General features: G+C 40.1%; 1 protein-coding gene, 1 long non-coding RNA gene and 1 pseudogene across 5 annotated transcripts; 1 reads left to right on the forward strand and 2 right to left on the reverse strand.

Moving 5' to 3' along the window:
- The first annotated feature begins 4,460 nt into the window (after positions 1–4,460).
- LOC147542488 (nucleotide pyrophosphatase/phosphodiesterase-like) lies at positions 4,461–9,546 on the forward strand. Of its 3 annotated transcripts, XM_086637250.1 has the most exons (12): positions 4,496–4,610; positions 4,658–4,993; positions 6,183–6,274; positions 6,391–6,463; positions 6,576–6,698; positions 6,839–6,931; positions 7,024–7,153; positions 7,239–7,320; positions 7,422–7,554; positions 7,767–7,972; positions 8,084–8,519; positions 8,976–9,546. In XM_086637250.1, exons 2-12 carry the CDS (start codon positions 4,790–4,792, stop codon positions 9,282–9,284), a joined length of 1,881 nt encoding a protein of 626 aa, XP_086493376.1. In that variant the 5' UTR covers positions 4,496–4,610; positions 4,658–4,789; the 3' UTR covers positions 9,285–9,546. The 3 variants fall into 3 exon arrangements, with proteins under 3 accessions (XP_086493375.1, XP_086493376.1, XP_086493377.1); XM_086637249.1 differs by having other exon boundaries at positions 4,461–4,993; XM_086637251.1 differs by lacking the exons at positions 6,183–6,274; positions 6,391–6,463; positions 6,576–6,698 and having other exon boundaries at positions 4,497–4,610.
- A 400-nt stretch (positions 9,547–9,946) lies between these two features.
- LOC147542489 (pentatricopeptide repeat-containing protein At5g56310 pseudogene) lies at positions 9,947–11,682 on the reverse strand (annotated as a pseudogene). Its single transcript, XR_015223896.1, has one exon. The product of XR_015223896.1 is annotated as a pentatricopeptide repeat-containing protein At5g56310 pseudogene (transcript).
- Positions 11,683–12,517: 835 nt separating this feature from the next.
- Positions 12,518–14,499, reverse strand: LOC147542490 (uncharacterized). The gene is made up of 2 exons (XR_015223501.1): positions 13,584–14,499; positions 12,518–12,851 (listed from the first exon to the last, which is right to left on the reverse strand). It is a non-coding gene; the product is annotated as an uncharacterized LOC147542490 (long non-coding RNA).
- Positions 14,500–14,509: the final 10 nt, after the last annotated feature.

Genomic DNA, 14,509 nt, shown 5'->3' on the forward strand with positions numbered 1-14,509 from the left:
TCTTCGTAGGAATCGACTGCTCTGGTTCCTTGGCTTGGGTGTCTCGTTGTGCCAGGGTACTCTTCCCTTTCTCTGTCAACAAGTCGGTAAGGTGGCCTCTTTTCAGCAACTCTGCAACTTCTAGCCTGAGGGCTATGCAATTTGTAGTGTTGTGGCCGTGATCTCCGTGGAACTCGCACCACTTGGTTGTGTCTCTCTTCTCGCCAGGAGTCTTTGTCTTCCCTGGCCATCTTACAGTACTGCCCATGCCCTTCATAACCGCTACTAGTTCGACTGGTTCAATGCTTAGGTTGTACTCTGGAATCCTGGTACGAACGGGTCCTTGAGGCTTCTCTGCTGGGCGACCTGATGGAGGGTCAAGTGGCCTTCTGTTCTCCCTAGGAGGGCCACGTCTGGAAGTTGGGTAGGGCTCCCCTGGTCTGCTATCTGTTCTCCGATCTGGTCGTCTAGAGCGACGGTCCCTGTTCCTGTCATCATAAGAATAATATTTGTTTCGGTGGGCTTCGTCTTCCTCCCACCGAATTTCTACCCAAGCGCGAGCCAGGGCATCCTCCATGGTAGTGCAATTGAATTTGGTAAGCTCCTTGTACAACTCTCCTTCTGGCAGTAAGCCTTTTCTGAACGGATCAACGGCAGTCTCTTGGTTGCAGTAGGGAATCGACACCTTCTCTCGGTTGAACCTCCCCACGTAGTCTCTGAGTGGCTCACCCCTTCTCTGGTGGACTCGGTAGAGGTCGCTAGATAGCTTTTCTAGCTTTTTGCTACTGGCAAACTGCTCTACAAATGTGTCTGTGAGCTGGGCAAAGGAGGCGATCGAATTGTTGGGCAGGTTCGTGTACCACTGCAAAGCTGGTCCGACGAGGCTTGAACCGAAGCTCTTGCACATACACGCCTCCCTGAGATCTCTGGGTATTGCAGCGGTGAACATCCTCTGCTTATATGATGCGATGTGATCGTCTGGATCGGAAGTTCCATCGTACATCCTCGTGTTAGGGAACGAAAACTTCTTAGGCATTTCTACTAAGGCAATAGCGTCAACGAAAGGTGAGTCTGCGTAGCTCTGGGGCAGACTCTTCCTTAGCAGAGCAGGAACTCCAGGGATCCTGGTGATCATTGCCTCCATCTCTGCGAGTTTCCTAGCCATGATCTGCTCCAGAGGAGTACCTGTAAAAGACAAGTTTAGGATGTCAGCTTGTGAGTTAAGATTTGTCCCACCTGCCACAGTGTGTGAGGGGGGAACAGTAAACATTGAAGAGGAGAAAAGAGGAGCAGCAGTAGAGTGTAAGGGCAGAGTAGAGTGTAGGGGCAGAGCAGAGCTCTGGAATGAAGGCAGAGGCATTATGAAGGGTGTTGTAGAGCCAGCTTGAGTTGCAGGTAGTGTTGTAGAACCACTGACAGTAGCCGATTGCATGGGTGGTTGGCTGGAAGAACTTCCTGGCTCTGGAGTGAAAGGTTGCATCGAAGTAACAGGAGCTCGAAACCTTAGCCCTGTTGATCTTGGTACAGAGAGCTCGGTGATCTTCTCTTGAAGTAGCTGGTTTTTTGCTCTCACCAGAAAATTCTCTTCTTCTAGAGCTTTGAACTTTTGGGCATTCTCCTGTACTTGGGCTGTGAGAGCAGCTATCTGGGCTGAAACATCGATCGGAGTGGCTACCATGTCATCTGCCATTGCAAAGGTCGTCTTTGATAGTTGTTGCTGAGGCCCCACGGTGGGCGCCAAACTGTGGACGGGTAGAAAGTCACACGGTTAGAAGGATCGTCGGGTGGGCACCAGCAACTAGGCTTCGGGCCTCCAAATAGACGGGTTGACGGGCAGAAGGTCGGTTCTGGTAGCCGGGTAGACGGGTAGGCAGACGTCAGAGAAGGAAACAGCTACTGTCGGGCCAACGTCAGGGTAGAAAACGGGTACCAGTAGCCTGTAAACCTGCACAAGGAAAACACAACCGTGAAGTCCAAAGGGGGCACCGGAGATGGTGTCGGCCAAGGACCCTCCGACGGTCAAGTCAGTAACTTAGTTCGATGTAATAAAGTGAATAAACCGAAGATAGAGTTACTAATGATGGTAGAATCGTTGTAGCGTCGGGGTGGCACGACTCGTAGAGTGGCCGGAGCTCGGTTCTACGGAATGGTGAGTTGTGGTAGCTTCTGGACTACTTGATCGGCAGAGTAGACTTCTGGTTATGGAAGAGTAGGATTCTGCTTGCGGAAGGGTAGACCTCTGCTTGCGGAAGGGTAGTCTTCTGCTCACAGAAGGATAGACTAACGGAGAATGAGAGAAATGAGAAGCCTCTAGCAAGTTCCGATGTGGTTTCGTGGAAGCTTCTAACCGGAATCTCTGCCTTAGGCTAGCTTTAGACCAGAGGTCGTCGGGGTAGGTGATTCGTAGCCGGAGCTTAGTATAGAGTGAGTGAGGTGATCGGAGTAGAGCTTCTGGAGTGCTAAGTGGAGAATAAGTAAGTAGTTTTCGAGTGAGAGTCTGAACCCTTTCCAAGAGTGAGGCTTCCTCTATTTATAGGGTGTAGAGGATAGTAACCGCTCTTGGGGGCGCAGGGTTGCTGGATCCGCAATAGTAGGATCACGCTAGACTGCTTCCGTGGCCGTTGATCTCTTGAGAGAGAAGGGTAGCCTTACGATACCCGTCGCCCTAGCCTGTTCGTTGCCAGTAGAAATAGTCCACCACTCCTTTAAAGTAGCGCAAGACTCGGTCTTCTACCATGACCCCAACGTGTAGCAGAATGCTGGGATTGGGCTGACCCAATCTCTAGCAACTTGGCCACGTGTACGCACAACTAGCTGGAGTGTGGGTGGATCGTCATGGCAGACTTTATCTTGGCATGCCAGGAGCGTGGGCTTGCTTAGAATTTCTGGGCTTGCGAGGCGTGTTGGGCTTTCGGTGGGCTTCCTTGCTAGTCCATAGAGGCTACTGAAGGCACCCCTCTTATGTTACACGCGGGTGGGCGCATAAGGAAGGCCCAATGCTGTTTTTTGCCAATACAATCATACATCCTTCAGTTACATCATTTAACATAAAAGAAAAAAAAACAAAATACAAATCAGATCCATGTTCTAAAGCTTCAAAACACCTCATTGATCCAGAGATCATCAGCGTATCAACCGAACAATCATCTTAAGGATCTGTTTACAACTAAGAGATTAGAGATATAAAGCTTGATGCTTCGGTTTGGGTTCCTAACCATTTCAAATTACGGGAGTGCTACATGTACAAGATCCTTGACAAAATTTGTGACTTAATGACTCTTTTTCACTAAAAGACAAAAATTGATCAAAGCTTTTCGAAGTTTGACTTTGATCGGGACCGTTCAAATGGCATTTTGTCAAGAATCTTGTCAAAGATTCTTTGTACATTTAGCATTTCCCTTCAAATTAAGGAAAGATGCACTGGTGATTGATCGGAGAAGCTACGACAAGGTGCGGTGATCCGAGACTTTAACTAATAAGAGAGAGAGAGATTAAGAGAACAACTCACTATGGATGGTAGTAAGGTGTGGTGGATTAAAGAGAGAGAGAGAGAGAGTGGTATGGTGCTCTGGTTATCCGTGGAACTTGGAAGAGGAGGCGGGGATCAAGGAGTTTGGAGCGGTGGTCGGTGGAGGGTCTGGAGAGTGGAGGCAGCTAGGGTTTGTAAAGAAAAATAGAAGGGTTGGGAGGCATTTATAGGTTAAGACATTATAATCCAACGGCCGAAGATATCAGTTGAAGAGACAAGATATCTGAGCAGTTGGATTATATAATCGGGCGGACGGGTAATGGTCATATCGGGCGGACGGATCGAGTAGTTAATCGGGCGGGTTAGCGAGCTCTAAACAGGTGTAATGGGTCGGGACTCGGGTAGGAGGCCTTACCCGGGTCCCGCCCACGTCCGCCCGAGCAAGGTGCCTCTCGGTTGCCGGGTCTCGTTGGACCGGACGGTTAGGGCCAGGTTTCGGGTTTTCAGACATTTTTCCCGGCCCTAAGGGGGACTGGGGGGTGAATAAACAGGGTGCCAATAATGTTTCGGAGAGGTTTTCTTAAAATTACCCTAGTCGGTTGTGATCAGCTAGCAATTAGGTTTGAAATACGATATTAGCTACATTTGACATCTTCGCAATATCTCTTGAAAAAACAAATCTTACAGTGGAATTACTTCAAACATAAGACGTGTTGTGTGAGAATAGTCTCGTATATGAAAATGGAATTTGTATAATTACGAACTTAATTTGACTTAAGCATACTTGTTGTAAATCAACTGGAAGTTACAAAAGCACCCCGTATGAATTTTAAACGGATCCTCCCTCGAGGCAAATTTGAAAGAGAAAACGTGGGGAGACATGTTTAACACTTAATTGGGAGAACCCTTAAAACTTCCAAAGTCAATTGCTACAATTGCTCCATGTCACCCGCCCGATAACAATTATTATATTTGATTTATTAGTCGACTCGTGAATCACACTTAATTATTTAATGTAAATATTAGAATGATTAAGAAAAAGATCATAAGCCTGATTTTCAATTTCACTACAACTATTAATAATCTAATTCAGAGTTGATCTAAGAATCATCCTGTCAAATCTTTTCAATCTATGCAAAGGGAGATGAGGCCACCTCAGCTTGTTGGGATTTTCTTGGGACACTATCATGTTCTATATGTTTGTGGCAGAGAGAGAGAGAAAAAGGAGACTAAAGATAAAGAATAGCCCATGAGGTAGCTAGGTAGCAAGGCCCCTATAAATATAGTTCACCCTCAAAGATAAAAGAAATAAAAAATCATATTATCAAGTATTTGGTGATCATGAAGGGTTTATCTCTCAACTTTTTGGTGTGTTTATTGTTACTATGTTTGTCTTTGGATGTTCATGGAAATCAAGATTACTACTCAACTCATGAAGAATTGATGGGTGTGCAACCATTGTCCAAGATCTTAATGCACAATCTTGAACTTAAGTTTCATGATGAAGCTTCCATTAAAGCTTACCCTAATGTTCTTGGTTTGAAGGTAACTCATTTACTCCACTTACCCTTTTTATTTGAGCAAGTATTTGAGGCACATTAGACCCACATACACATGTAGAAGTTTCATGGTTTGCAAGTTTGGACGCAAACACTTTATCTCACTAAATTTGACCCGACCAGGTACTCGGTTGGGATTTCGTTGTTCGGCTGGGCCCGGGCATATAGTCATTTTCCAAAAGATCAAGCCCCAAACTAATCTAGCTTCTCTATGTGCATCTAGACATCTCTTCTTCCATGTAGAAAAATAGAAAATTGATTGACAAAGACATTATTGTTATCTTGACAGAGGTATTTATTTCCTTTAAATGCTTCTTAAACACAAGAAAGATGAGAGATGGATCAAGGACCAAGACTCACACGAAAATAAAATAAATTGCATATTTAAAATAAGAAGTTTGAGATTGAATATTTCATATTGCTCATATATTAAAATACATAACTTTTCTTTTCAAAATTCTAAAAAATCAACCACTATAATGGTTGCAAGAGGGGCTTTTTTTAATGTTTGATTGTTTAGAAATGTGTTGTATAGACAGGTTCTCCCAAAATGGCTCGCTCGACACAACAAAAGTACATGTGTCATAGAAATGTTGTATGTGTTTTTATTTGCTATTAAATGCTCCAATTATTAGAGTTGAACATTTACATGTAAAAATATATACAACCGTTAAAGAAATCAAATAAAATTCACCACATTTTTTTCTTTAAGATCCATTTATTTAGGATCAGATCGCTCAATAATACGAATACAATAATCTAAATTAAAACATTTTAATTCCATTTTTTTAATGATTATTGTCTTGAATATTCTATCAAATATTAAAATAAAACTGTTCTTCTTTATGTTGGTCTTTTGAGTGATGGACTAGTAGGTGTACTCCACGTGATTGTTACACTAGTTTCTATTAATTATAAAATAAAAATAATATGTCATGATAATAAATAAATAATAATGTAGTGGTAATAATAATAAGCTAAACGTTGCTCACACGAGATTGAGCCGATAGAATCACAACACAAATAATTTGATCCTGAAATTGACACAAAAATATAGGGCAAAACAAAAAATTGTTAGCATGGGATGAGACCCTTATAACAAAAAATTGTTAGAATGGGATGAGACCCTTATAACAAAAAAATTGTTGATTTTAATTTGTTTTTCGGTTTGACAGGGAGAGAGCAGTCAATGGATGAGTGTTAAATTTGTACATCCAAATCCAACACCAGAAGATTGGGTGGCAGTTTTCTCTCCAGCCATATTCAAGTAACTCTTTTTATTTTGACAAAATTAAATTAAATATTTTTTCTATTTTATTCCCCTAATTACTTGCATTTCCCCCCTTCTATCTTGAACTTACATAATTGCTTCTATTATTGCAGTTCTTCTACATATGATCCCACTACGGGGAATCCTGCTTCCCTCACTCCATTATTGGTCTCTGCCCCTATTAAGGTTTGTATTTAAGGAATTTACTTTATTGCTTCTCTTACTGATTACATATGGAGTTAAATATCCTTCTCCTATACGAGACTATTCTCACAAGTTTCAACTTGTATTATTTCAGTACCAATTTGCAAATTACTCGACTCCAAACTATGTAAAGACTGGAAGTGGATCTTTGAGATTCCGTCTGATCAATCAGAGATACGACTTTGCTTTTGGTTTATTTTCTGGTGGTCTCTCTAAGGTAAAGTTATTCTTTCACTCAATAAATACGAGTTAGTCAGTGAAGTGAGGTTCTTGGATAAACAATTAGTAAAAAATATTCATTTGAATCGACGAATCTTTGAGGTCTATATTGACCCTAGTTTGGTTCAAAATTTGCAGCCAAAGTTAATAGCGGTTTCGAATAAGATTGCATTTGCAAACCCAAAGGCGCCTCTTTATCCACGTCTAGCAATCGGAAAGTCATGGGACGAAGTAAGTACTTCAAATTTCGTTTCATTTATATCATATTATATACGCTTTCTTAAAAAAACGATTACACGCTTCTAACCTATATATCTATGCAGATGACAGTAACATGGACAAGTGATTATGACGTAGATGAAGCAATTCCTTTCGTTGAATGGGGAATCAAAGGGGAAGAGAACACACGTTCTCCTGCTGGGACATTAACATTCACCCGAACCAGCATGTGTGGTACGACTTATTTCACGTTCATCGCGACACTTGTTATGTTATATACATTGCATATTCATATCGTATTATATGGAACGTCTGTCAGGACCACCTGCTCGAACCGTAGGCTGGAGGGAACCAGGATTCTTCCATACAAGTTTCTTAAAGAACTTGTGGCCTAATCTCCCGTAAGTATATCATAACGATTATGCATAATTGGTGACGAAAATTGCCATTTATATGAACATGACATATAACAATGTAAATGTGTGTGTTTATGCATGTGTAGGTATACATATAAGTTGGGGCATAGATTGAACGATGGAACATATATATGGAGCAAACTTTACTCTTTCAAAGCGCCTCCATATCCAGGGCAGAATTCGCTTCAACGTGTGATTGTTTTCGGAGATACTGGAAAGGTTTGTACTTTTTATATATATGTCGAGTAAAGTATTTATGAACATCTTTATTTATGGACTTTGAGATCAAACAGTAGTGTCTGAATTTAGGGTTACCGTAGATTTTCACAGGAGATAGTAGAACATTTCTATATCTAAATGTATCACATATAGATGTGAGATAATTAGCTTCGCCCAAAGTATCATTGTTTGACCTCTAATATATATTGCAGGCAGAACGAGATGGTTCGAATGAGTATGCGAACTACCAGCCAGGTTCTCTAAACACGACAGATACCCTCACTGCTGATTTGGGTAACTACGACATCGTTTTCCATATCGGTGACCTTCCATATGCAAATGGTTTCATCTCTCAATGGGACCAGTTTACCGAAATGGTTGAGCCCATCGCTTCTGCTGTTCCTTACATGGTGGCTAGGTTAGTTCGAACATACTCTCTCACTTTTCTCTTTTCAGATGAAAAAACCTACTTCAAATATGAAATCAAGCAAACGCAAACAGTCTGAAATCTGTCATTTTGATTTTTTAGTGGGAACCATGAACGAGATTGGCCGAACTCAGGATCGTTTTACAACAGACCGGATTCGGGTGGAGAATGTGGTGTACCTGCAGAAACTATGTTTTATGTTCCAGCTGAAAATCGGGCTAACTATTGGTACTCTGTTGATTATGGAATGTTTCGGTTTTGTATCGGAGATTCAGAACATGATTGGAGAGAAGGAACAGATCAATATGCATTCATTGAGAAATGTTTTTCGACAGCAGATAGACAGAAACAACCATGGCTTATATTCGCTACTCATCGTGTTCTTGGTTATTCATCAAATGCTTGGTATGCTCAACAAGGATCATATGAAGAACCCATGGGAAGAAGTAGTTTACAAAAACTATGGCAGAAATATAGAGTTGATATTGCTTATTATGGTCATGTTCATAGTTATGAGAGAACCTGCCAAATTTATGAGGTAAGCCACCAACTCTAGTAATATTCTACTGCGGCGTAAATGCTTCTTGTACTTAGGTTTTGCCTTAAGTTTCACCTTAGGAAGCTAAAGAGAATCTAGGCTACGGGGTCAGCTATCAAATGTGGTCGACTGAAATTAAAACCCAAAAGGTTGTTCTAATCGGGTAAAGTGGGTGTCATGTCTCACATTGTAGTGACACGGGGTCTCTCTTAATGAGAAACTCGAGCTGTGCTCAAAGATGAGTCGTCTTCAGCATTGATACCATACCCAAACTCATCCCATGTCGATTTTGCCCCTGCTTTTCTCGACAAGATACTTAATATGAGACTTTGTCTTGACTAAAGAATGGAGTCTCTTCAATAACTTCAAACAACAATGCAGTGAATCAGAAAAACACGCATAAAATATATACATATCTTAGAAGGAATTGATGTTAATGTGTGTATGAAAATGCAGAATATATGTGTGAACTCAGAGACATCACATTTCTCGGGGTTATGGAACGGGACGATACATGTCGTAGCTGGAGGAGGAGGAAGTCATCTGTCAGCCTTTGCAACCGGCCCACCGACAAAGTGGAGTATACACAGAGATTATGACTTTGGGTTTGTGAAGATGACTGCTTTCAACCACACTTCTTTACTCTTTGAGTACAAAAGGAGCAGTGATGGGAATGTCTATGATTCATTCACAATTACCAGAGAATACATGGATGTGCTTGCTTGTACCATTGGTAGTTGCTCACCCACCACTTTAGCAGCTTAGCCAAAATAAGAAATTACCTAGCACAACTACATCGTATCCTAGTCGTACAAGGCTTGGAGCAAGCCAGTATGTACTAATATGATCACTAAGTCAGAAATATTTTGGAGCTGGAGTATTTAATGTAGTCTTGATCGATCTAGAGTCGTTGTACTTGAATAAAAAATTATGTGTGTTTTCAGTATAATGCACCAAAAATTCCAATGTAGTCTCAATCCATATGCAGCCGTTCTCTTCTGAATATGAAACTATGTGCACTTTTCGATATTATGCACCTAGGGTTTCTAATGTAGTCTCGGTTTATGTAGTATGAAGAAGGGTAATCATACTGATATAACATCCTTGTCAATACCAACAACACTTTTCATTGTTAGATGCCTTAAAACCCAGTACCACGCCAAGCTTCTTTGTCAAAGCAGCCCAGACGCACAAGCTGCCGAGAAAACCTAGACGATATGTAAGAGAGGGTTATACTCATAACCTTGGACAGGAAACTATTCCTAAGCAACGTGGAAGTAACTGCAATGCAAACAAGTCCTAAATACTAAAATGGGTAATTCTTCGGCATATTTCAAATGGTCCAAACCACTGATAAAAAGCAACCACCTAGACTTGTTCATTTAAATTGTCGTCTTTTATAAAATGAGAGGAATAAGAACTTAAGATTGGTGAAGCAAAGGAACTTGCATAATTTAAAACAAGCCATTTCATATCTTTCATATTTTCTTAAATGATTTAAGGTATGTGACAAAATAATGAGAAAGGAATAAAGAATTATGAGAAGTAGAATGTACATGACCTTGGCATTTTGTCTCGATGGCCATTGATGACTTAATGCATCCAATATTTTGGCAGATACACCTCTGAACCTAGCTCGAGCTGTATTTTCAGTTGTAAAGTCCATCTTCCCGATCTTTTTCCCGGTGTAAAAGGTACTTTTCTGAAAGCCGTGTTTTTAAACTTAACCTAGTCACCATCCACCAAGCTCCATCCTGGTATCTTCTTCAAACCTCCATCTTTCATCAAATTCCTCAGCCTTAAAACATCCTCCCATTTTCCAGCTTCAGCATACATGTTAGAAAGAACAACGTAAACCCCATGGTTATTAGGGTCTAGATGAAGCATCTTCTTCACCACTCTCTCTGCAATTTCGATATTCCCATGGTTCTTACATGCAGCCAATAAAGCTCCTAAAACAACAATGTCAGCCTTCCAAACCATACCATTAATCAATTCCTCAGCCTCGCGTAACCTCCCACCTCGTCCAACCAGATCAACCATGCAACCATAATGCTCAATCTTTGGCTCTATCTTGTATACATTTTTCATGGACAGAAAAAATTCACAGCCGACATCGACCAAACCTGCATGGCAACAAGCCGATATTACCCCAACGAATGTGACATCATTTGGTGTAACATTTGCCTTCACCATCTCCCGGAACAGCTCAATCGCTTCTGGTGCATGCCCATGAACTGCTAGCCCACAAATCATAGCATTCCAAGATGCAGTATTTCTTTCAGGCATTTCATCGAACAAACTTTTAGCCAAAGAGATCTCTCCATTCTTGGCATACATGTCAACTAAAGCTGTACCAAGAATCAATCCTACTTCAATTCCTTTTTCCTTTATATAATAATGAATCTGCTCGCCCAATTCTAAAGAACCCGATCGAGCACAAGCAGATAAAACAGAAGATAAAGTTGCACCGTTCGGTTCTACTCCTTCACCTCGCATTTGATCGAACAATACCAACGTCTCATTCGAATCAAAATTTTGTGCATACCCACTAATAATTGTGGTCCAAACTATCAAATTTCTTTCAGGCATTTCTTCGAACAGTATTCGAGCATCATTCATATACCCGCAAACTCCATAACAACGAATCAACCCATTAACAACATACAAATCTAAATCTAACCCAAACTTCAAAACATGGGTATGAATTTGTTTACCAAATATAAGAGAATGACAATTAGTACAAGCTTTAAGAACAAATGGGAAAGTGTGTTTACCAGGTAAAACCCCTAATTTTCTCATTTTCATGTAAAGAAGTAAAGCTTCAGAAGGATTTGAGCTACTAGCTTGAGCTCTAATCATGGTATTCCACATAAATGAATTGGGATCATGGGTATTGTTAAAGAGTTTAAGAGCGTAATCGAGATTACCTAAATCAGAAAGAGCACAAAAGGAAATGATTCGGCTTGCAGCGAAGTTGTCGTGGATTCGAGCAGAGATGATCATTTGGGCATGGATTTGTTTGAGTTGGTTCATTGAAGAGCATTTATCAGCAAGAAGAGAGAGATGTGGGGATTTTGGTGGCATGGGTAATGTTGCAGATTGAGTCTGAAACGAAGAGATGAAGAAGAAAGAATGTTTCTTGAAGAGAAGTGGTTTTCGCGGGAACATTTTAGGAAATGCTTCTTGACCAACTACTTTTTAAAAGACACTTCTAATTACTGTTTTTAACTTTTAATTCTTTCAACCAAAAGATTATAAGTTTAGTCGATTTGATGGTATCTATACTAGTTGATTATTTGTCTTATCAGTTCGGTCCGTCAAAATAGATAAACGATACGGTGAACTTGACCAAATGATGGCATTTATACTGAATACTTGTCTTACCAGTTTTGTCGGTAAACATATGTCAATATGGTGAACTTGACCAAATGGAACGGACTTTACCGACCCGTTTATTAAACGGTTCGGGTTCTGTATGAAGTTTAAAAAAATAATCGGGTTCGGAGCGGGTTTGGTATTAGATAGTAAACTCCGCTCCGAACCGATTAGTACGATATGTCCTAAATATATGTTTTATTTAAAGTTGTGTTTCTAAAACTTTAATCTCACATTATCAATTTAACTATGTTATTTTTTATATTAAGTAGTTGTAGTGTTTATGATTGATACACTCAAAGTCTTATAAAATTTTGTTAACGATTATTATGTTACTTCAAACTAAAATAACTTTTGTGAAAGAAAATACAAAATATTTTGTTTGAACCCGACTCGACTAATATTTTATTAAACGAGGCGGGGCGGGGCGGAAATGGTTTAGCAATTTTTAATTGGAGCGGGTATGGTAATTGAATATCCACCCCGATCAATTATTGGGACGATAATGATAAAACCCGTTTGCTAACGGGATGAACCGTCCCAAATCCACCCCATTGACATCCCTAGTTAGGTCTCTTAAAAGGTGTAATCTTCCTTCTCCCAAAAGATAAACAAGTCAATTTACTCTTTGGAACAAATTTAACTCAAATTTCAAATCGCCCATACATTTAAGTAAAAAACTTGAAATGATCTTCTCACATATGTCAACTAGTAATTTATTGAAAACCACAAATGTTGTGACATGAAATCTTTTACTTGGTACGCCTGCAAAGGGTAATACCATCACCAATTGAAATTTGAGATATTTCAATCCGGGGGATCAGTCGCTAATGATTTGTTGAGTTCCATAATCGGAGTTCTGTATGGCTTCAAATAAAACGGTAAATCATCGTCGTGTTCCAAAGTAACAGTTCCATACTATAGAGTGTTATCATACCCAATCACTCCTCCCACCTAGGGGTGTCAACGGGTCGGTTCCGGTTCGGGTATTTAACTATCCAGAACCGGAACCTATAAATCGTAACGGTTTCGGTTCTTGACGGTTCCGGTACCGGTACCTCAATCAAAGGATCCAGAACCGGAACCTTTAAAATTCTCGGGTACCCATCGGGTATCGGGTACCCATTGGGTATTCACAAAAGTATATCAAATATTTCTTAAAGTAGAAGAATTTGCATGAATCCAGTGAAAAGAAATATCATAAACGACATAGATCCTTAAATAAGCAAATATCTCGGGTACAATAGTTGATGAGTATAAGAGATTAGAGATTAGGGGAATCAAGAAAGAAGAAATGAACCTTTATGTTATATTAACTCGCTCACTTTTGTGTTTTATAAATTAGTTTTCAACCAAGGAAAAGAGGATTTGAGAAATTTCATAACTTGGTGAGTTGGTAACTTGGTGAGAAAAACCCTGACGTACAAGAATACTATATAATCTAGGGTATTTTTTCGTATTATCTAGGGTATTTTTTCGTATTATCTCGGGTACCCATTACCCGTCGGGTACCCGGCGGATATACCCGATAAGGACCCGCCTCCTAGTCGGGTCCTTTCGGGTATACCCATTTAAGACCCGATTTCCTTAATGGATCTAAAACCTATACCCAGTACCTACCCATTAAGACTCGGGGTCGGTTCGGTTCTCGGGTAAACGGGTACCCATTGCCACCCCTACTCCCACCTTAACCAAATTTATTAGTTTCTCATGATAATTCATGTAGTTTTGTTTGTCAACATCCACAAATGCAAAGTCGAAACTATATTTGTTTGGGTGCTTCTAAAGGCACCTGGCCAAAAGGCTGTTAGCATCCTTCTCTGTTAGCGCCAGACCTAGCCGCTCCTTTCTCTATTAGCACCGTCCAACTATGTAGAGACCAATCTTCCTTTTTTTTCTTTCTTTGGATCCTTAGTTTCACGGAAGCTATTGAATCAGTTTCTGAATTGGCAATGGAATCACACAACCACCCACAGGTAAATTTGAACAAGAACTAGGGAAACCATGAAAATAACAAAGGTAGACAATGGGTTCTTCACGGATTCTAAAAGTGGCACCAGCAGAAGACATCTTTTCTCACATAAAAATGAAACCCTTTGTTCTCAATTTCAAAAAGATCAAACCCTAAAATACACAAACCCCAAAACTGATTAATGGTGTTTTCTCAAATAATCGAACTTCAATCACGGATCTGAAACAAAATCAAACTCAAGAAAAGAAATTTGTCACAGTTAGAATAGAAAGGAAGAACTAAACAAAGCTAGAAGAAATGCAGAATGGGTGATTAATTGAAGAGAAAGAATTGAATCAAGGTTTTCCCTTTTTTCCCCATTTCATATTTAGGATGTTCTTGTCTAATTCAATCATAACCCACAGATAACATTAAATCAAAGATAAACATAACCAATATAAGATTGATACATCAACCAACATTCAATTAACAAATTTAACAAAAACATTATAAAGTTTCAATACTATCAAAATCTGAAGGAGGTTGTGGTTGAAGATAAAGGGCAGGAGATTAATGGGCATTTATAGTGAAAGGAAAGGTTGAGATTGAATGGAATGAAATTGAAGGGCGGTGGTTGAAGATAATGAGTATGAGATTAATG

This window comes from Eschscholzia californica, unplaced genomic scaffold (assembly GCF_041429995.1).
Source record: "Eschscholzia californica isolate CP2 unplaced genomic scaffold, dmEscCali1.0.p SCAF_4, whole genome shotgun sequence".
Lineage (NCBI taxonomy): Eukaryota > Viridiplantae > Streptophyta > Magnoliopsida > Ranunculales > Papaveraceae > Eschscholzia > Eschscholzia californica.

What these genes read in the sequence shown, in the direction of transcription:
- LOC147542488 (XM_086637249.1), top strand. Translation starts at nt 4,790, where the DNA reads ATGAAGGGTTTATCTCTCAACTTTTTGGTGTGTTTATTGTTACTATGT. An exon ending in CTAATGTTCTTGGTTTGAAG is followed by an intron (nt 4,994 to 6,182) that starts GTAACTCATTTA and finishes TCGGTTTGACAG; the next exon opens with GGAGAGAGCAGTCAATGGAT. An exon ending in TTCTCTCCAGCCATATTCAA is followed by an intron (nt 6,275 to 6,390) that starts GTAACTCTTTTT and finishes CTATTATTGCAG; the next exon opens with TTCTTCTACATATGATCCCA.